General features: G+C 38.5%; 2 protein-coding genes across 5 annotated transcripts in view; one reads left to right on the top strand and one right to left on the bottom strand.

Moving 5' to 3' along the window:
- Positions 1 to 9,106: 9,106 nt before the first annotated feature.
- Positions 9,107 to 12,052, top strand: LOC122053196 (probable LRR receptor-like serine/threonine-protein kinase At4g37250). 3 transcript variants are annotated; one of them, XM_042615135.1, is made up of 3 exons: positions 9,108 to 9,280; positions 9,454 to 11,154; positions 11,230 to 12,052. In XM_042615135.1, exons 2-3 carry the CDS (start codon positions 9,465 to 9,467, stop codon positions 11,955 to 11,957), a joined length of 2,418 nt encoding a protein of 805 aa, XP_042471069.1. In that variant the 5' UTR covers positions 9,108 to 9,280; positions 9,454 to 9,464; the 3' UTR covers positions 11,958 to 12,052. The 3 variants fall into 3 exon arrangements, with proteins under 3 accessions (XP_042471067.1, XP_042471069.1, XP_042471068.1); XM_042615133.1 differs by having other exon boundaries at positions 9,107 to 9,280; positions 9,454 to 12,052; XM_042615134.1 differs by lacking the exon at positions 9,108 to 9,280 and adding an exon at positions 9,287 to 9,335 and having other exon boundaries at positions 9,454 to 12,052.
- Positions 12,053 to 12,180: 128 nt separating this feature from the next.
- The window catches only part of LOC122053197 (protein MRG1), an 11,395-nt gene continuing 1,205 nt past the window's right edge, over positions 12,181 to 22,370 (bottom strand). The window contains exons 2-11 of one of the 2 annotated variants that reach the window (XM_042615136.1): positions 21,241 to 21,294; positions 21,028 to 21,041; positions 20,751 to 20,887; positions 20,092 to 20,127; positions 18,677 to 18,717; positions 16,027 to 16,125; positions 14,024 to 14,103; positions 13,234 to 13,403; positions 12,756 to 12,840; positions 12,181 to 12,496 (exon numbers count right to left, since the gene is read on the bottom strand). In XM_042615136.1, the coding sequence (XP_042471070.1) occupies positions 12,412 to 12,496; positions 12,756 to 12,840; positions 13,234 to 13,403; positions 14,024 to 14,103; positions 16,027 to 16,125; positions 18,677 to 18,717; positions 20,092 to 20,127; positions 20,751 to 20,887; positions 21,028 to 21,041; positions 21,241 to 21,294 (801 nt within the window). In that variant the 3' untranslated portion in view covers positions 12,181 to 12,411. The remainder of the gene's footprint in view (positions 12,497 to 12,755; positions 12,841 to 13,233; positions 13,404 to 14,023; positions 14,104 to 16,026; positions 16,126 to 18,676; positions 18,718 to 20,091; positions 20,128 to 20,750; positions 20,888 to 21,027; positions 21,042 to 21,240; positions 21,295 to 22,370) is intronic. The other variant, XM_042615137.1, reaches the window with a different exon arrangement.

Here is a 22,370-nt window from a genome sequence, read left to right as displayed (position 1 = left end):
CCACACACATCTTTGTCCCTCCTGCTGCTCCCTTTAGTTTAGCCATTCTTTATCCTTTTCTGCAGTACAAGGAAAAATAAAACTATAAGCACATAGGCTTAGTAAAATCCTTTCCTACTCACGAAAGTCATAAATCATGAATTAAACATAGAGTAGTGACCTGTTCATTTAGATAACATATAGGCATATCACAAGAGTACATCATCTTAAAGCATAATAATCGCATAGCATGAAATAATATATGCAAGATGTTTTTTTTGAAAACATATATTATATAAATACTTAAACATAAATCTCAACATGAGGGCCCGACATTGTACTACATACATGATTTGCCCGCATCCCTAAATAAATCCGAGGTAGTCAATCCCGAACCTACTAGGGAACTAGGCCCATGCTTCGACCTAGGGGCGACGTAGAAGCCCATCCCCTGGACCTTGCTAGGGTCCGGTACAAGTCATACAAAAGTAAAATAGCATATCATGTTCCTTGTCATATCATAAAGAGTGCTCTTAGTCCCAATTTATAGGGAAGCATCTCTTAGGCCTTTCATCATACATAAGCCTTGCATAAGCATAACATGGTAACATAAGGTTCACCCAACACATAGCATATCATAGGGGAACCATTAGTAAGCATGATTGGAGTGTTTACTCTCTTCTAGCTCTAGTAGTTCTCTTGGTTGCAACTTACAAGGGCATGATCCTAGGTTTTAAGCAACATCAACCATGAATAGCATCTTAATAATATCACATAACATGTTAGGTATCATGAGAGAAAGCATGAGCAAGTCTAGTTGGAGTTTAAACTTTCCTAATCCCTTTATTTCTTCTTGGCTGAAACTTCAAGGGACATGGTCCTAGTTTTTAAGATACATAAGTCTTGCATAAGCATAACATGGTAATGTAAGGTTCACCCAACACATAGCATATCATAGGGAACAATTAGTAAGCATGATTGGAGTGTTTGTTCTCTTGTAGCTCTAGTAGTTCTCTTAGCCGCCACAACTTACAAGGGCATGATCCTAGGTTTTAAGCAACATCAACCATGAATAGCATCTTAATAACATCACATAAAATATTAGGTATCATGAGAGAAAGCATAAGCAAGTCTAGTTGGAGTTTAAACTTTCCTAATCCCTTTATTTCTTCTTGGCCGAAACTTCAAGGGACATGGTCCTAGTTTTTAAGCAACATAAAAAAAAACAATGAGGAAAACCACTTGTACTGCAGGTGAGGGAAATACTTACCTCCTCTCGCTTGGTTTACCATAAGGAGAATACCCTTTGTGGAGAGAAAAAGAAGACCTTCCGCTTCTAGGACTCCCCCTTGCGTATCTTGCTTGTAAGAAAACTTAGGCCTTAAGGACTCCTCCTTGTGAAGACTTCCTAGGAAGGAATCCTAGGCTTGATTCCGAACATGGGGGAGAAGGAGGCTAGTTTCCGTGGAGGGAGGAAGGAGGAGGAAGAAGAGAATAACTTTTCGTTCTCTTACTCCTATTTATTCTAAATGAAGGGAGAAAGGGAAAACAACCTTTTCATTCCCTTACTTCATTTACTCTAAATGAAGGGAGAAAGGAAAAGTGAACTTTTCATTCTAAGTGAAGGGAGAAAGGGAAAATAAACTTTTCATTCTAAGTGAAGGGAGAAAGGTGTCCTTTCACCCTCCCTACCCTTAACTACAATTTCTCTTTCCGTCCTAACAGCGCACCCCTGTTGGGGCTACTGGTTATCCCATATCATAGAGAGCTTGTCACTTACTAAAAGGTTCAAGGTTCGAACCTTGGCTATGCCTCTTTTTGGTTCAATTTTTTTTTTTTTTGAAGAAGGAACCCACATAAAACTCATTCTAACCATGCAAAAATTATATAAAATTGCTAGAGACTTTATGGGTGTTACACGCGATCCGGTCGCAAATAGTTACGATCTCTTCCTGGGTTCACCGTCCCCATTAGGTTATAATTTTTGTTCGGAGCGGGAGGCCGGAGGCCGCCCCCAGTAACCTGGCCACTTATCCACCACCAGAGGTCTCCGGGGCGGCCTCCGGCCGCCCGCTCCGAACAAAAACTATAACATGGTGTGGACGATGAACCCAAGAAGGGATCGCAATAATTTACGTCCGGATTGCGGCCACGATCCGGCCGCAAATACGAGTGACACATCCCCTGAACCATAAAAAAGTAGTCGAGGAGATCTGTGCTCCTTGTAACAAGCCCCTCTACAGTTCGACCCAAGGTAAATGGAGGTAAACTACGATATTTAACTATTAAGCTGTCTTCCAGATCAAATGAACTTAGGGGGTGTTTAATTTGAGTTATAGGGATAGGAAAGAGAATGGATTTAATAGTAGATTATAATGTGAATGAGTTTAGTCATTCTAATACTACTATTTGGAGGATTTAACAGAAGTGTGTGGAATCTGATGAAGAGAGAGAAAGATTCTACATAGGCTCTAACAATGGCGGCTGTAGCACCTGGCAACGAATCTCTTGCTGTTATGCCTCGTGTAGCTTCAGAGTTTGTATACCTCCCCTTGTCTCTAGAGGCATTGGTCTCTTTGTTGAGGAGCATCGTCGCCCACAACAAAACCAACAATCGTTTGACACCTTCCTCTCCGATGTGTTAACCAGTTGATGGATGAAATCAAGCTCTTTCTTCACACCCACGTAATATTCTTCATTCTCTATCAATCTAATTACTTTTATTTTTCGATTAAGCCTGACAAGATTTAATTTTTGTTTTTTAAGAAGAGTACCTACGGCAAATGTTGGAGGAGAGGAGGTGGAGGAGCATCCGTTGTTTTTTAGTAGTCGCGAGGAAGATAGTAGCGCAACGACTACGTGAGAAGAGTCAAGACTAATTGATTCTTCTTAAACAAATAGTATAGGATGAATCATCTTTTTGAGATGGGGATAAACTACCATCAACATGATCAAGTAAATCATGAACACAAAGTAAAGGAAGAAATTTTAATTTCCATAGTAAATAATTATCATGGTCAAGTTTAATAGAAAAAGAATGAACTATAGGAATTGAAAAAAAGGTATTTTGTGATGATAAAGAGATTTCAATAGACTCGAGAGAAGACATATTATTTTTTTCACTTTTTTTTCTCCTTTTTTTTCTCTTGGTTTCTCTCTCTCTCTTTTTTTCTTTGCTTTTTCTCGGTTTTTTTTTAACGACCCAAATTTCCTCATTTTGAGTCTCAGAAATAATTCAAAAATATTTAGAAATACCTTTAAAATATTCTAGAGATTTTTAGAGTATTTTTATGTAATTTTTGGAGTTCGTTTGGTATTTTTACCAAACAAAAGAAGTTTAAAAAAAAAGTAAAGTGTTAAGGTTGGGTTTTGAACCCTAAACCCTAGACCGAACTAGACCTTAACCAAGGTCAGCCAACCAACTAAGCTAAGCAAGTTTTGTTATAATATAAGGGAATTAAATTTAGTTAAGTAGTTGTAAGAAATGAAATTAAAATTCCGTTTCAAAAACAAAGGAAAGAGTCGAGGGCGGCTCGAACCCGAGACCTTGGGGAATCCTCTTTTCCAGCAGACCAAGCGTGCACGCTGATATTTCGTGAACAAATCAATCGCGAATTGTTCTTAAGCCCTAGGTTATAAAAGGATAGGTAAGAGAGGGGTTAAGGGTGCGTTTGGTTTGCACCGTTTTCATTTTCATTTTTTGGAAAACGCGCGTTTTCTAGAAAACAGAAAACGACTTTTTGTCATTCTCTGTTTTTCTAGAAAACGATAGCCAATTTTTTAGAAAACGCGCGCGGAAAATGCAAACCAAACACCATTTTTCAGAAAACGCGCGTTTTCAAGAAAATGAAAATGGAAAACGCGCGTACCAAACGCCCCCTAAGTTATTTTCTTTTCTCTCTTTTCCTCTTCTCCTCTTCTCGCACTCGGCGACGGCGTCCGCGATTTCCTGTTCTCGGGCGAAGACGAAGCCGAGGCTAGGGCTTCGTCTCCGGTGGCCGGCGAGCGTCTTCTTCCGTGAGTCCTTCACCGATCCAAGCTCCTCTCGTAAAGGAGAACTCGAAGGCGCGAAGAAGACCGAGATTTCAAGCTCGCCGCAAGCCCTAGAAGAATTAGAAGTTCTTCTCTTCGGCTGTAAGTCCAAGGAACACATGTAAGTTGCTACTCACCTGCAGTAGGATAGCTCCGAGGTTTAATTCTTGATTTTCTCCTTGTTCCCGAAGCTTTGCATGAGTTTCCTTGCTTCCTCTATTTTCGGATCTTGTTCTCTTGAATTCGATGGTTTGCTTGTTTGTTTGTTTAGCTTGTGGTTGCTTGCTTCGGATTTTGCTGTTCTAGGCAATGAGCATGAGAAACAATTCAGATTTTGGGTTTCCGGTAGCAATTCCTTTTTGTTTGCTGCCGTGAACCTTAAAGGAAGAAGAGAAGGATTGATTTAGTTAAGCATAAAGAACAGGAGAATTAGTTTCGAGTTTTAGTTTCCATCTTTGTTTCGGATTGTGTTGCACAGAAATTATGGTTACCCTATTTAGCCTCCCTTTCATGCTTTCGGAACATGTAGAGTTTAGGTTTGTGTTCTTTTGTTTGCTGCTGTAATGAACCTGAATTTGCCTTCATAAGATTCAGATTGGAGTTCCTTTGTATGCAGTAGCCTTTTAGCAGGATGGTTATTAGACTTCTTTGATTTCGGAACATGCTATAGTTCTCCTTCTTTGATTCGGAATAAGCTGTACATTCCTTCTTTGTTTTCGGTTCATGCTGTACAAGAATTTTGGGTTGCTAGGCATTCGGTTAGTTTTGAAGTCGCTGCCATAGAGTTTCTAATTAGAATTTGCCAGATCTAGAAATGAAAATAAGTTTCATATGGGTCTTGTTTAAACCTTTAGCAAGTTTAGCGAGTTCTAGTTCAATAGAAGCATCCTTTCCTTATGCTTGTTTTGCTGGAAATGTTTTAGAATGTGTAGATTCCTGTCTACGTAGTTTTTATTCTAGTGTATCATGTTTCAATTTGTGATAGCAACAGTAACCTGTTCTTATGCTTTGTTCGGTTGGAAACAATTCAGCATGTGTAGGTCTATTAAGTGCAGTTTTCCATTGAGTGCAATTTTCATTAAGTGCAGAGTTCTTCCATTAAGTGCAGTTCTTCATAAAATGCAGATTTTTATAAATATTGTACACAGATTTTTATAAGCATTGCTTGCAGATTTAGATTTTTAGTTCCTTATGTTATTAGTTGAACATGAGTAGATTTAGAGTTCTAGTTCCTTATGTAATTAAATGTGCATGAGTGGCATTCCTTTAAAGCAATCAGTTTCTGGTTTCTTTTGTATTGGCTATGTATGCAGAATTTAGATTTATCTTTAGTCCTTATTTGCTATTTTAACAAGCATGAGCAGCTATACATGTTATTTATTTCAAGTATTCAGATTTAAGTTTTCTTGCCACATCAATATGCATGAACGGTTTTATTTATAAGCATGCAATTCTATTTAACATCTCAGCGCAGTTTTATTAAGCATTTCAGTGCAGATTTTTGTTAAGTGAAATATGCAGATTTTGTTAGGTTTTATAGTATTTTGAGTTTAAGAAAAGGATAAGAAAGATAAAGAAAAGAAAGAAAAAGGCCGAGGCCTTAAGTAAATCCCAAAGTCAAGACTTTAGGGATTTTGGCACACAAGGTGCTAAAGAAAATGCCGAGGCATTATATAGAAGTATTAAGAGATAACAAGTATTTTACTTTTATCAGTGGCACTGTACTGGACTCTCTGTCCTTGAGCTGGGCTCCCATAGTCGTCCCTAGATTTAGATGACCTAGTAGTAACGGCTCGGCCGACGGTCGACGGTCGACGACCATAGGGTCGCCAAATGGGCCGCCAAATGGGCCGCCGAATGGGTCGGGTCGTTACAAAAGAAAAAGCACAGTTGCCGGGCCCAAGAAGAAGTTGATTATTATTTTGAAGTATTATAAGTATAAGTTTTGAACAAGTAAAGCAAGTTTTACATAAGTATAAAGTATTTAAAGAATAAGTCTTTAAACAAGTGAAATAAGATTCAGAAGGTGTTTAGAATTCAGTAAGCTTAGTTCTTTATGCAAGCATGATAGTATAGACTTGCCTTACATGTTTTTCAGTATGTTTCTTTCACTAGTAGATGAGCATGAGTAGATTTTCTTTTGAGCATTCAGTTTTAGCATGTTTTTATTTATATACATGTATATCGAGATTTTGTGAGTTAGATAGCGCTTACTAAGCAAATTTTGCTTATGGACTACACTTCCTCTTACTGCAGATACAGGAAAGGAAAAGATATAGAAAGGAAGGCGACAAGGAGGTGTTCGAAGGATGTGTGATGCCGGGACTATGGAAGCCTTGGGACTAGGAAAGAAGTTTTAATTTTAGTTTCCGCATTTTAGTTATTGTAAACATTTGAGTTGTATTTTAAGTTCATGTCATTTGAGATTATTCTGTTTAGATTGCATGTAGGATGAGTTCGGTTTAGTAAGTAGATATTTGTGTATTTGATACTTATTTAACTGCGTGGTTGATTGACATGTGTTCCAGCCGCTTGTGGCTGCGTATATATTGCATGTATTGTTGAATATGGTCACCGGTACAGGGGAAACTCTGCCGAAATTTTTCGGTAGAGTTTCCATGTGATTTTTAATCATACCGGTTAAGTAGAGTTAGTAGTTAAGTAACGGTCATCCTTAGATAGTAGTAGTAGTAAGAAGGGTGGTCGTTACATTTTTTCACGCGTTTTTTTTCCCTTTTTTCCTTCTTTTTTTTCTTTGCTTTTTCTCGGTTTTTTTTCACACGTTTTTTTTCCTTTTTTAAAAAAAAGAAAAGGCCAAACGAAGGAGAAAAAAAGATTGTTACTGTAATTATCGAAGTTTCCGAGATTGTCGCACAAAATTGACAAGAAAGGACGTTGGCGATGAGATTACAAGATGTTGCTGGAGCACGCTGATCTTTGGATTGCTCCAAATTGTTGTGCTCCGAGATGTTCACATTGTTGCTGATTAATGTTGTAGAAATCTTGTGCTAGAATTGAGATGCTGGAAGAGAAATTAAAGAAAGAAGAAGTTAAATTTTGAGGGAAGATAAGGAAAAGGAAGGATCATGAATCTAATACCACGTAGAAATCAATAGGTAGAGGAAAGAAACAATATAAAAATTTTTGATGATCTTATTATTAAAGTCAATAGACTTATTTATACAAATTGTCCAAAATAATAATGAAAAGATTAAATAAGACATACAATTATAATAACGGTAAATTAGAGAAAAATCCTCAATCATAATGTTAACTTTGCATGCAATACCCATGTCCAAAAAATTTTGTTTCCACTCCCTGCATGCAAAGTATTACTTGTTTCAACTCCCTCATGTAAATATTGATACCTAAATTGCCTCTCAGATTTTTTAGGTACAAAAAATCTAAAATTAAGTAAAAAAGTCCAAAAACGAGTATAATTCTTCTTAAAGTCAGTACTTTATATTAAAAATCGAGTATATTTTCTATTAAAATTGTCCCTCTTATTTTTTAGGTATAAAAAGTCTAAAAATAAGTATAATTCTTGTTAAATTCAGCACTTTACACTATAATCTAATATTCTATACTAGGATCTAGTATATTTTCTATCGAAATTAACCATCATATTTTTCGGTACAATAGTCTAAAAATGAGTATAATTTCTATTAAATTCAACACATTAAATTAAAATTGAGTATATTTTGAGGTGAAAAAAGAAGCGTACTCAATTTGATAGAAAATATACTAGATTCTAATTTAATATACTGAATTTAAGAGGATTTATACTGATTTTTGGACTTTTTGTATCTAAAAATATCATGTGCAATTAGGTAAATATGTTTGACTGGGAGTGAAAACAAAGATTTTCATGGATGGGGACTACATGCAAAGATTTATTTACCAATGGGGACTGCATGCAAATTTTCCCTTATAATAATTATAAACATCGTAATATAATAGATTTGAAAATATTATTTTTCCTATATGATTCATGTCGATCTTTATTGTGTGTCAAATATAATAAATCCTAGTTGATTGAAATCAATTAGAGATTATTTTTCATTATTATCATTAAGAAGGAGGCGGATATGGAGCGAGTGACGAAGCAAGGCACTGAGCTGGAGCACCGTCTCACACATCTCCGGACCAAATTAATGGCGTGACAAGCAAGGACCAAGACCGGCTATGTCAAAGCAACCTCCCTCCACGCCTAGTTCCAGCATACCTTAACCTCAATCCTCCCGTCGAAGAGCGCCGACTCGACCGAGTCGGTGAGAGCCAACTCAAGCCGAGTGGGTGTTTTGCACTTGCTGGGCCCGATCGATGCAGTCGTCATCCTCCTCTGTTGTCACCTTTGCCTCTACGACGTGTGTGTTGGCAGTTGCCCTATTTCCACGGAGGAGAGAAACGAGTGACAAAAATGAAAAGACACTTAAAATGTGGGAATGGATTCAAAATCCGCCACTTTTACTTAAGTTTTGTCCCTTTCCTATTATTTAGAAATAATTTTAAAATTATTATTCCCAAATCTATTAACTAAATATTTTATATTCCTATCATTCCATTCTCAAATTCTTAAATCCTTAAACCAAAAGCTACCTTATTCTTTGAGGAAATGAATTCCAGAGAATTCAAATCTTATTCTTGTAATATAAATCTACTACTAAAATATCAACTCAGCTGTACTTGAGATATCTTAGAATTTAAGATTTAAAATTTAAGATTTAAAATTTAGAATCGATCAAATTACTAAGCAACTCCTGGTTTGGTCCCTGCCATCGCCATGACGGCGACAAACAAGAGCTCGAGCCAGCCCGTGCTAATTGCACTGCGAGGATGTGACTTGGTCCACCTCTGGCGGCCTGGTCCTCGGTTGACATAAGATTCGTCGCAAGAGACAGAGATCCCACTTATCCCGTGAGTCGTCGCTGCTAATTTTGCAGCGGCTACCACGAGCAACGTCTCTGTCAGTGGCAACTGAAAAAAGGGGCGATCGATACCAAGAATTACAGCAATGGCTGAGACTATGATTCCTGTCGAAAAACAATTTGTCTCGAAGAAAAGAGAAAGTAACTTTAGTTTCAGACACGACGACGAGCCTGAGGACAGATCAACAGCAAACAAAACTTGTTACCTCACTTCTTGAGCAGCAGCGGCTGACACAGTACTTGTCTTGACGCCGGCACTCTTCTCGCGTGAGTTTAGAAGACGCCACTGCGCACTGTGAAATCCAAGAAGTCACAGACTTACAGTCCTCTGATTCCGGGTGGTTAGTTCTTACTCTGTTTGTTTTGAAGATGCAACCGAGTCTCCGAATCATGGAAGTTAATGCCTTCCTGTGTTTCCGTCCATTTTGTCCAATCCCTGCCATACGAATCTCGATTACACTTTATTTTGATAGTGCAGTACCAATCCATTTACACACCTCTTCTTCTTCTCCAGTGTACTGAGACATGAAGAGTTCCAAGTGTGTTCTTGCTCTTCTGCTGCCTTTGCTTCTACTCGTTGCCTCGGCGTTTGGCTTCGACGATGATGGAGAGCTGCTGCTCCACTTCAAGCGCTCCGTCGTCTCCGACCCCCTCGCGACGCTTGAGGATTGGAACTCCGACGATGCCACGCCGTGCTCCTGGAACGGCGTCGCTTGCATGGGGTTCCCCTGCTTAAGGAATGCCACTGCGTCCGTCGCCTCCCGTGTCGTCTCTTTGATTCTTCCTGATTCCAGGCTCTCGGGACGAATCCCGCCGGAGCTCGGCTTTCTGGAGCACCTCCGCCACCTCGACCTCTCTGGCAACGCGCTTAATGGCACACTCCCGGCGTCCATTCTCAACGCGTCTGAGTTGCGAGTCTTGTCGCTGGCTGACAACGAGATTTCCGGGGAGTTCCCCGACCTCGATGCCGGCCGGTTGAGTAACCTCCAAGTGCTTAATCTCTCCGGCAACGCCTTGGAAGGCGAAATGCCGGCCACCCTCGCCCTGCTTCCGAGCCTTACCGTTGTCTCCCTTGCAAATAATTACCTCTCCGGCGAGCTCACGGATGGAGGATTCGGCCAGGTTGAGTACTTGGACCTGAGCTCCAACCTCATCAACGGCACGATCCCGACGGGCTTCGGCGGGCGGTGGCTCCAGTACCTGAACTTATCGCACAACCTGTTAACCGGCGAGATCCCGCCGGCTTTGGCATCGGTAATTCCGCCGAACGCCACAGTGTGTTTGGCTTTCAACAACCTCACTGGATCGGTTCCCCAGGAAGGAGCTTTCGCGTTGCAGAAGCCGGTAGCGTTCGCCGGGAATCCGGGTCTCTGCGGCGCGCCACTCGAGAATCTGTGCACGATCCCTTCTACCTTCTTCTATAAGCCGCCTGATTCCGACACGGAAGCTCCACTTACAGCCAAGTCTCCTCCCGCCATCGCCGTCCTTCCTAAGAACGCGGAAGGGAATTCACCAACGAATGGCGGGAAAGGGCAGGGCAGGCTCCGGCCCGCGGTAGTCATTGCGATAGCAGTCGGAGACATGGCCGGAATCGGCCTTATTTTAGCAGTGTTCTTTTACGTGTACCAAGCGGAAAAGAAGAAAAGCGAACAGAGAAAAGAAACAAACCATGAGAAGCAGCAACCGCCGGCGACTGATCCCGAATGCCACGTCTTCGGTGGATTTCCATGGTGTCTGACAAAGAAAGGGAATGGAGATAGCAGCGATGAAACTTCCGGCGAGTCCTCGTCTGCGGAAACAGAAACAGAGGAAGAGCTTCACGGGGGGAGAGGGAGGGAGGACGGCAGCGAAGGAGGGACCCCGCCGCCACCGCGGCAGCTGAAGCCACAGAGAGCCACCCTCGTCACCGTCGACGGCGAACCGCAGCTGGAGCTCGAAACCCTGCTCAAGGCCTCAGCTTTCGTGATCGGCGCCACCGGGTCGAGCATCGTCTACAAGGCGGTGCTCGCCGATGGCACCGCCCTCGCCGTGCGTCGCATTGGCGATGGCTGCACCCTCGACAGACTGAAGGACTTCGAGGCGCAGGTCCGCGGCCTCGCCAAATTCCGCCACCCGAACCTACTTCGCCTCCGTGGCTTCTACTGGGGCGCCGACGAGAAGCTCCTAATCCATGACTTCGCCTCGAAGGGCAGCCTCGCCAACATCTCATTTACCAGTAAATTTCTCCTTTTCCCCCTCGTAAATACGGATTTTATTCAACGCTGTGTAATTGTTTGTTTGTTGTTCTCAGAGAAGCCAGGCTCGTCGGTGTCGTCGCACCTGAACTGGGAATCGCGGCTTCGGGTGGCGAGAGGACTGGCCAGGGGGCTCGCTTACCTTCACGAGAAGAAGGCCACCCATGGCAACATCAAGCTAAGCAACGTTCTCCTCGACTCAGAGATGCAGCCGAAGATCGCCGACTTCGGCCTGGACCACCTCATCTCCGGCGACGGCGGCCCCCGACTGAGCGCGTCGGCGCGGCTCTTCGGAACCAAGCGGCCGGTGCAGTTGCAGAGCAGCAACTCGACGGAGCTTCCCTCGCCGGCGTCGTCGGGGGTCACCGAAGTCAGTCCTCGCGCATCGACCTCCTCCACGGCGGCGGCGGCATTGACTACGGCGGCCCGGTACCAGGCGCCGGAGCGGCTGAAGTACCTGAAGCCCAACGCGAAATGGGACGTGTACTCCTTCGGGGCGCTGCTGCTTGAGTTGGTCGCCGGGAGGCCGCTTTCGGAGGCGGAGATCGGGCAGGGGTCGGTGGGGTTCATGGTGGAGGAGAGGAACCGGATTCTAAGGATGGCGGACCCGACAGTGAGGGGGGAGGTGGAGGGGAGGGAGGAGGCGTTGCTGAGCTGCTTCAAGCTGGGATTCGCTTGCTGCGCGGTGGCGCCCCATCGGAGGCCTTCCATGAAGGATGCGGTCCAGGTGTTGGAGAAGGCGGTGCTGGCCACCTCCGGCGTCTCCTCCACCGTCGGATTATAGCCGTGACGAATTAATTAATCTTCTACATTGTAATGCCCAATCACTTATTCCAATCGAACTAAGAATAATAGTGTTCCAGAAATTAATTGTCGTACTGCCAATGTCTACCATCCAAGCCAGTTTATTATTTAGGAAAATTATCAAGTAGACTGAAATACCAATTTATCCTTCTAAATTAAACAAGCAAGTGCACAATTAACGGAGTCCATCACAAGAATCTGGATTACTCACATGGTGCGGCAGCAGTTTCATTAGTTGGAACATTGTTCGATGGACAAGTCGTGTTTTTACTAGCTGTAGCTTAATTGAACAGGCGAAGCCAATCTTTTGCTAAAGAATGGCTAAAGCGTCTCGTGTTAAATGTACAAACTGGTAGCAAAACCATTCGAGTATTTAACAGAAACAGGTTAGCTCACTTGGAGTTTGCGTATTGCAAAGTGGACTCCATTAGTTTCTATTTGGCATCAGATTCATCGGCTCCTCCAGCGGCACCATCATAAGCTGAAAGGAAAAAGGTGCTCTGATTTTTTTGCAAAAACCTGCAAGGAAAAAAGCAATGTTAGGTACTACAGGCCAAAAGTTTTTGACGATTATTTATGAATACTTTTATCCATGAATAATGCTTAAATAAGTACGCATCGCAAAGTTGGAAGCCATTAGAAGCGTATGATAATTGAAATTAAATCTGGGGAAAAGATATCGTTAGTATCGATCACTTTGGCATAGAATGCAAACAAGAAATCTCAAATATCTAATGACTAATCGATAAGAAAATACTTCAGAAAGAACAAAACATACCTGAGAATATCCAACAATTTCTTTTGTAATTTTGCAAGTGCTTCCTCCTCCATGTTGACACAGGCAAGTAGTTCAGGCAACTTCACTATAGACAAAAGAAAATTAACACAAACTAATTAATATGTAAGGCATTCACCATATGTTGCATCGACATTACTATATACCATAAATTACAAATAGAGAAAAAAATATGGTCCACTGTGTGTATGCTAACAAGTTTCTGGCTCCTGTTGTTTTGAGACAAGTGGCGGGTACCATCAACTGAAATTTAAGCAATAAAAGTCTAGTGCAGAACATTCTGGTGGACAGAGCTAAGCGAATGCACAATACTCTACATATTAATGAGCATGTACATGGCAATATCTGCCGCAACAGAAATGATTTTTATAGGCAATATAAATGTATGAGAAAAGCCTGACATTAAGATGAAAATGTTACTAAATTGGGGCAATAGAAGAAATCATGTATAAGAGCATACCAAAAAGGCGCAAAAGATGTTCTGCTCCATACACTGTTGAAGGAGACACATCATCACGAATTGTTTTATGATATTGTAACCGCTCCTTTTTGTACAAAAGCATTGCTGGTAATGCTTTATCAAAATAGCAACGCAAGCCTTTAAGCATCTCACCAACTGACTCAGTAATCCTATGAATTTTATAGAAATCATTCTCACAGTAGCAAGTAGCAGTAAAGAGGTTATATGCTAAGAAAAGTACCTCAAGATTCTAAAATAAGGTAGCACAATAAAGATTACCCTCATGTTAAAAGAAACAATACTAAGCTGGGTACCAAAACAGATACCTATATGACCATTAAGGAATTTTCCCAATTGAAATTATGGGAAATCAAGTGTATATAAAAGGAAACTAGCATTTTGAAGCAATAAGATGGGTAACACAGGGATTTAATGCAATAACAAATTATTTAAACTCCATACTGTAACAAAAGAACATAAACTATTTTTCATTTTTTCCTAATTATCTCATGTCAATATACATTACTATACTAGGTGAACTAAGATGGAAGGGACATAAGATGTTGCATTTTAGAAATTTAGATGAAAAAAGAGAATCGTTCACTATCACTGCATATAAGTTTTACAGCAAAGTTCCCAAGAGAAGCCATATCAGCAGAAGATAATGGTGCAAATGAAAGAAACAAAAAAACTTGGGTATCGATTATTAATACAAAAAAAAAAAGCAATTACAAGTCAATAAAAGAATAATGCAAATTAGCCTTTTGCAGTTTGGGAACCCAAAACTTACATCCCATCTTTCTGTATCTGAAAATCAAGGTACTTCTTTAGGATTTCATCAACATTTGGAGAACGAGGAAGTTTCACTAGCTGCAATAGAGACACCATCCACTAACTGAAAACTGATGCACAAATCATAACATTGATGCCACACATAAAATGTAGAATAGGCGAAGAAAATATTAAAGAAAAAAGACGATGATACGAGACAAGATAATTATATCACTGTTCTTTTATTCCTTTAATGCACCGACCAATCAGAATATTTACATATTCATATGTAAAACAAATTTACCTTGTGGCATCATTTTACCTAGAAATGAATTTCATGCACCCATCTATGAATAAAAATGCATGGTACTTATCTCTGCGTGCTTGCAATTTGTATAAATATGTTTATAAACAATTACTATCATTGATCATAAACCAGTTAGATTATAGGTCAAACCAAAATGAGGTCCGATAACTAGTTGTAAATGGTTCAGTGGAAATGTGGTGCATCCATAATGAGACCAAAGATAAAATTGTGTGTTGGTTTGTTGCTTAGCAATTTAGCACTCTTTGCGACTTACTAGAATGTAAACTCACCAAATGGAATCTGTGATACCCCAATTTAGTCCCATGCTACCCACATGATAAGTTGTGGGTTCAAGAAGCTTTATAAACTTAATTGAATGAGCTATTGTTAACTGGGGCTTAAGCATTTGGAGCTACTAGTTTGGCCTAGCAAGTAAATGGAACAATTCCCTTATCTAAGCAGGTAGGTATATGGAATGAGATTCATTCTCTAAAGAGGGGCAATAATATCTAGCAAGGTACCGAGGAACACTAACTGCCACAATTTGAATTAAGGGTATGATTTACTACCAAGTTGGTTAAAAATAATGAAGATGACTAAGATTCTCTATAGTGTTTATATTGTGATTAAAATACAGCAAAAATTCAAGTTAAGAGTCATGGATTTGAGTCATGATAGGTAAAACTCCAATATGCAAAAAGGCATGCAATATCGAACCAACCGTATATCACTTGATTTGGATGTAACTACGGTTTTTTTTAACAGCTAAGAGCACAGATACCACTTCCAGTAGAAAACCCATAAATTTTCAATTACCATTGTGCAATTTTGGTCTGAGCAAAATGGTATAAATGGTGGGCCAAGACTTTGGATGATGGTTCCCCAAATTTTTTGTCATCCGTACCATCCTGATCAATAAAACTCCAATATGCAAAAAGGCATGCAATATCGAACCAACCGTATATCACTTGATTTGGATGTAACTACGGTTTTTTTTTAACAGCTAAGAGCACAGATACCATTTCCAGTAGAAAACCCATAAATTTTCAATTACCATTGTGCAATTTTGGTCTGAGCAAAATGGTATAAATGGTGGGCCAAGACTTTGGATGATGGTTCCCCAAATTTTTTGTCATCAGTGCCATCCTGATCAAAACATACTAATACGAGTGACAGACGCAAACTCTGGACCACCATTCAAGCTAGGTTTTGTTTAGTGTGTGGAGAGGGGATCATCCAAAAATCTGGTGATGTGTTCAAAATGTTAGTCCATTTTTTTCCATAACACTTTCCTCAATATTCAGATTTTTATATTCTCAGTCCAATCAACTAATAATCACCGAACATGTCTGCAGTGATTTAGAAAACATCAAAAAGCTAGGTGATTGGTAAAACAAAAGTCATATGAAAGGATTCATGATTAACATACCAAACCACAGTCTTCATTTATCCATTGTCCTTATCAACATGAGTTCCTCAAAATACCACGAAACTTTTAGATGCAAATTATTTCATGGTTGCCATTTCATGCATCATTCGGTCAAAATTAAATATAATTTAATATAATTCTCAGATAGTTGAGCAAGTAAAAGAACCACCCAGCATAGCTTCACCCAAAAGGGTTGATTGATTACAACTAGTTACTACAGAAAGGTAAATTTGGAAGTATAAGTCCGTTTAATGCATTTTCAAATGAACAAAGGAGGAAGATTTACCTTACCCATCTGAGTAACAAATTCCCATTCATCAACCAATTGCTTCTTGAGAGTTACAGGAAATTGTAATTTCACAAGATTCTCTGGTATCTTCTCATCCTAACTTATAAGATGTAAGACATCAGGTGTTTTCAACAAAAGTAAACATTACTGAAATGAACCACACAGTGCTTATAAAGTGACAAAAAAAATTAGTTAGGTGGATTTACAAAGAAGATCCTAAACACTAAGTTTAGAAATCATGGATTTATAATATAAAATGAATAAGATTAAAGAAACTTTTAAGAAAATGAACATTGGTCAAGCACATTCTATTGAAATTTTGAAGAATTAAGAAGATTATGTTATAATTTGGCTAACTAAGTTTTTCAAGAAGATGTTAGATGTCTAAGGAAAGGATGAAAAGTTATTTGATACACATTTTAAGAATAAAGGTGACTTATAATATAATTTCAATAATAGAGAATTAAGTTGTTGAGTCATACCATACTACTATGGGAAAGGGTTAATGAGAGAAGACCAAGAAATCAAATAAGTTTAGGGACATAAATTTAATTCCATGCTCAGAAAGTCAGTAATAGATGTCAATCATAAATTAAGACAACCATTAAAAGGCATAGAGATAAGGAATTACATAAAATTTTCATTAACTTGGAAATAATTAATGATTTTGTCATATAAAATACCAAACCAGTTATGTGGTGAATATTAGAGAAAAAGGCATATATAATAATGATAACAGTATGTATGATGATTACTGATGTTAAATATACTGGCGGTACTGTAACAAAATTTTCAATTATAGGTTTACACAAGTCAACAAAATTTGACATGGACAGAAAAAATAGCTGGTTTGAATTAATTACAATTTCAATGTTAGAAGTTCGCATATATAAATGCATGAACCACATGAGCTGTCTGGTCCAGCATATCGAAGCCAACTGGATTGCATATGTTATACGTGATGCAGTGTAGGTTAATATAGAAGGATGATCAAATGCCTAGTTTAAAATAATACAGATGTTAATATATCAAATATGAGAAAGCTAAGATGCATGTGTAGTTTAGTAGAAGGATCAAATTAAAATTTTAATGATCTCGGGAACAGCTAGGTATAGGTCTATTTAACAATGAATAAGAAAAAATAGGGTAAAATGTATTATACAGTTAGACAAATAGAAGAGATTAGACATGAAGGTGTGAGGGGTAGAGTAATTTATGGAACTCTAATTAGCATGCCTAAAAATGATTTAAGATATTTCAATCTTAGTGCAATATTGATATCTCCTTTCTTACTAAACAAATCTGTTGTTTCAATTGTTTAATGATTAAGAATATTGACAAATGCACAATATAAATTATTTTAAAAAATTAATTTTTGTTATCATTACTAAAAATATATATACATATGTCCATCTCACTATTTTTTTCTACTGAACTTTGATCCTTCTATGTTAAATAGTATCTGATTAGGCAAGTGATCCTCAGTACTAAATATTCTAGTAGTTCTCTTTGGTCAAAGATAGATACTCATTAAATTAAGGGCAATTTGCCAAAGCATGTGTCCAGATTTACCAAAATGCCCCTTTAGTTTCATTTTTTTACCAAAATGCAATCTTCTCTCTTCTTTCCTATTATACTCTTGCATTCAAATTCCCTCCAGTAGACCCACACAAGCTTCAAATGCAAGCTGATTCTGAAATCACCTTGCAGATTGATTTCAAAACCAACATAAGAGAGTTGTTTAGGCACCTTCCGAATGCAAGGATAACCAAAATGTAGATTAAAAGTGGAAATGCACTCACACATAAAATTTCAAGTGAAAATGTTGTACAAATTTACTTTCGATCAGCTTGTTATCATGAAATCAGATTGCAAGCTGAAGCTGAAATCAGTTTGTTTATACCAGTAAAATGTGAGCATCCCAAAAAAGCACATTTTAGGTGGAAATGAGCTTACACAAAAAAAAATTGAAACGAAAATATTATCATGAGCTGATTTTGATCTTCTTGTTGACCATGAGACGTGGGCTAATTCTGAAATCATCATGTTTAGGTGAAAGTGAACTGAAAAAAAAAAAAGTATGCACCAAGCAAGCTCATTGAAATCAGCTTTTATGCAAAGTGATTTTTTTAGGTACAAAGAATCCTTAAACTGCATTATCACAAACTTGCAAGTGAAAATGTTGTCACAAGATGATTTCAAGATCAACTTCTGACCAGATTGATGAAAGAAATTTTGAAATGGAAGGATATAATGGGAAAGATTAAAGGGGAGGGTGTATTTTGGTAAAAACATAAAAACAGACATATTTTGGTGAATATGAAAATCGAAGTATGTTTTGGTAAATTGTCCTTAAATCAATTATTTCTGAGTGCTACAGTGAGTTTTTACAAGTATAAAATCTCTCAAATTTCTCATTAATTATTCATAAAGAAAATAAGTTAAAGGAAATTCTTTTAGCATATATTTTTAATTTAACACAATCTGTTTTACATCTAATCTTTTGCGGAAGAGATATTTTTATTTGGAGCATTCAATCTGACATGTTATCACTAGACTGGCAATTTCAACATAAAGAAAATAAGGTGTCGTAGAATCACATAGCAGGTAATCCTAGAGCAGGAAAAGCCACATATAGAACACAAACCTGAAGGTCAGATTGAACCTTCCGCTTCTTGCCTTTTGACACTAGTAACGGAGACAAGAAAATAAGTCAGAACACATGGAAAATAATTTTTTCTCCAATGAAAAAAAATAACCAATAGGTGTGTGTGAGAGAGAGATTATGCATCCACAAAATATATATATATGTCAGGAGATTATGCATTTTACTACTGGAACACAAATACAATGTCACTGCAAACTAATGGAGAAAGAGATTACCTTGTCTATGGTCAAGAATCACATTTTCCACTGCAATGGTATGATATACTTGCAGGGGGGTACCATAGACACAAGGACTGGGAGCAAATAATGTACTACATCATCAATCATGGGAATAGGGGGGGAGTTGATCCTGGGCTGCTTAAGTTGCATCCATCCTTCGAGACTTAAGAGTGTAGGTCAGAGGAGTATTTAATGCTAAGGTGGACAAATAGTCTGCAAGTAGTCCTCTTAACGGTTTTCCCATGCATAGGGTGCAAACAATTAGTTTAGCTAATCCTCCATGTGGCTTGACTCCCAACATAAGTAAAAAAAAATTGCACAAAAAAAGCAGTGATCGGACCATTTTTTAAGCCTATTGTCATACCCATCCGAATACCAACTGAAACTGATTAGAATTCAGGATCATGGGCCAAAGACCATAAGATTTTGCATAGAAATGTGAGAATATCATATTAAAAAAATTGAATACCAATAGCACAGCAAGTTCGCATCCGTGTAGCATGCAAACCAAGACCATGCATACAGCCAACTTTGGCAGCAAAGACATTCATGGAGGCATTTCAACTTTGCAGGATATATGTAGCCTAAGCGAATAAGTGTTTGGACTTCTCAATCACTCTTCCCTCTAATCTCTTACTGGCTTTTCCATCGCAAATTTCCATCTTAAAAATATATACTGCAAGCTCAGGATCTTTATCATATATTTGAATTTGACATTTAATTCATCTACACATATTCCGAGTATAGTGCACTTCATCAATTTGGATATTTGTCGCACTAGACTAATCTAGGAATAATCAATACCCCTTTGCGGTTAGCATTGATTTTGCACCTTGGTTACTATGTTAGCAAGCTTTTACATGGAATATATCACCTAAAGTACTAACAGGATTAGAGAAAATTAACAAAACTAGGAAGTGAATCAACAGCAGGTTTAGTAACAACGGAACTTTCCAACACAATACAATGAAATCTAATTCTCAGATAACGAGATAATTACTTTAACAAGATCATGAAAATCATATAACAAGCAATACAGCCAAAAGGAAAAAAAAAAGAGTTAATTGTTTAGACATTTTTAATACAGAAGACACCACTTTTGTGAGGGAAATATTTAGTCGATAAGCAACTTGAAAACGGAAGCATAATCTTGATGATTAAAACAAATTGTTATACCATAGCTTTTTGGATCCTCTTTATCCACTTTTGCATCTGTCAAACACATAGAACATAAGTAAAACTACAAATGACTACGTTGAGAAAAAGCTACAAATCAACACATATGTCTTTTGTAACACTTATTACAGGGTGTGAAAAAAAAAGTTAATGGGGATGTGGAAAAGGAGGAGTTTAGCAAATTGGTACAGTGCAATTTCTTGGGACTGGAGAATGCACGGTAGGAAAATAATTTGAAACTAAAAGATGTCAAAATTTTGAAAATTCTAACTCTAAAATATTTGTTTTTGGTCGACATTGAGATTATCCTATCAATGTCACAGAAACAACCCCGATATGTGGATTGGCATCTAGTACTGGTATTAGCTGCCTGTTTCTAGTAACATTGGCAGCCAGTCAGTTTTGTTACCCAAAAGAATCCTAATTTGATAGCCATATATGTTTTTGTTGGATAGGAGAAACCACCATTTTCAATCAGGAGAATAAGTGTATGCTGTCAGTGAAGTTGAATTTTCCATTTTTCTTCCTCTAAAATACTATAGCTCTAACTGTCCATACAACATAAACATAGATCAACTAAAAAATAAAGACTAAAAAGACGACTAGAGTTCAATAGCATTGTCTAACTCATTGAAATAACAAAGAACACTATAAAAAACCTTTGAGCTTGGTTTGTGTTGATCGTCCAGATCTTGGGTTTTTCTCACTATTCTGGTTCTTTTCTAGTGCCTGCTGCTTGCGTATATTTTCCTCAGTACACTTCAACATGCGATCAGCTGGAACCCATTCGTCCCAGCTGTAAAGATTAAAGAATGGTCCAGAAATTAGTTTAATTTATCAACTAAAACCAACACATGAAATATAAGAAGGAAACTTGCATCAAGAACAACAGAAAATAATCAATGTTCGTGGACAATGCAATCCACTAAGACATACTTCTTGCTCCAACCCTGAAAAAAGGAAAATCAACAGTTAGAAAAATTATATTTCTACTGCCACATGCCTGCTAAAGTTCAAAGTTAAAAACATGCAGTAAAAAATACAGAATTGACTCCACCATTAAACAAGAAATAAGGATAAAGATGATGAAAGGAATTCATAAACAGGTGGTCATTAACTGATTTGGATGATAATAAAATTCTCACTCACAAGATAATGAACGAAATATCTCCATTCATCCTTTCGGATTTCAGCTTTTTGGACCTGCAAAGGAATGAAATCAGTGAAAACTATTGGTGTTCATATGCAATGCACAAGCATAAAGAAAATTAAATGTGTAAGAAAGACCATAATGAGGGTAAAACAAAGAAATATCACAAAATTGTGACAACAAGAACTATTTCCAAACTTCACCGCAGGTGGCATCTTAAACACTAGGTTTCCTTCTTTTTCACATTGGTTCTAAACATTATAGTGTAACCTGACAAAGTAATAGCATTGCACACCTATAGTCCTACATATATAATATGGTAGATCTCAATGTGTTTATAGCTTAAGGTGGCAAGCACCTCCCAGATGTTCAGTCATTTTGGGATGGAATCTCTCCTCTGTTTCAGTTAGGTAAAAGAAGGGATACCAGATTTGGGCAATCCTCGCGAGATTACTTCATCCTATTAGTGATCAGTATCCTTCAACATTGGTGTTGCCTAAGATAAGGAGATCATGTAAGCATCCATGAAGCTTTATGTGGTGCCAGAAGAATAGGAGATATCACCAAAGTGCTCTCGCACAAGGAAGCTTTTGCACGCTCCTCCCCTCCTATTCTTCCGAACTGAAGTAGCAAACTGGTGCTCTGTCATGATCCTCTTAGAGATGCAAATGAGATATGCTCAGCGGTGTAGTTAAGCACTCTGTAGCAAAGAGGAACCAAATTGTAATCTCGCACAGACAAGTTTAATCATGTATTATTGGTCTTTGAGGACGGGGTGTTCTGCAGATTTGGCTGAGAATTATTCAGAGTCTCTAGGAGATATCACAAAAGTGCTCTCGCACAAGGAAGCTTTTGCATGCTCCTCCCCTCCTATTCTTCCGAACTGAAGTAGCAAACCGGTGCTCTGTAATGATCCTCTTAGAGATGCAAATGAGATATGCTCAGCGGTGTAGTTAAGCACTCTGTAGCAAAGAGGAACCAAATTGTAATCTCACACAGACAAGTTTAATCATGTATTATTGGTCTTTGAGGACGGGGTGTTCTACAGATTTGGCTGAGAATTATTCAGAGTTTCTCACCTATTTGGCTGAGAATGATTGTGGATTTTGCAATGTTGTTTCTTCTGCAA

This window comes from Zingiber officinale, chromosome 3A (genome assembly GCF_018446385.1).
Source record: "Zingiber officinale cultivar Zhangliang chromosome 3A, Zo_v1.1, whole genome shotgun sequence".
NCBI lineage: Eukaryota > Viridiplantae > Streptophyta > Magnoliopsida > Zingiberales > Zingiberaceae > Zingiber > Zingiber officinale.
This window is presented reverse-complemented; position numbering and strand designations above follow the sequence as displayed.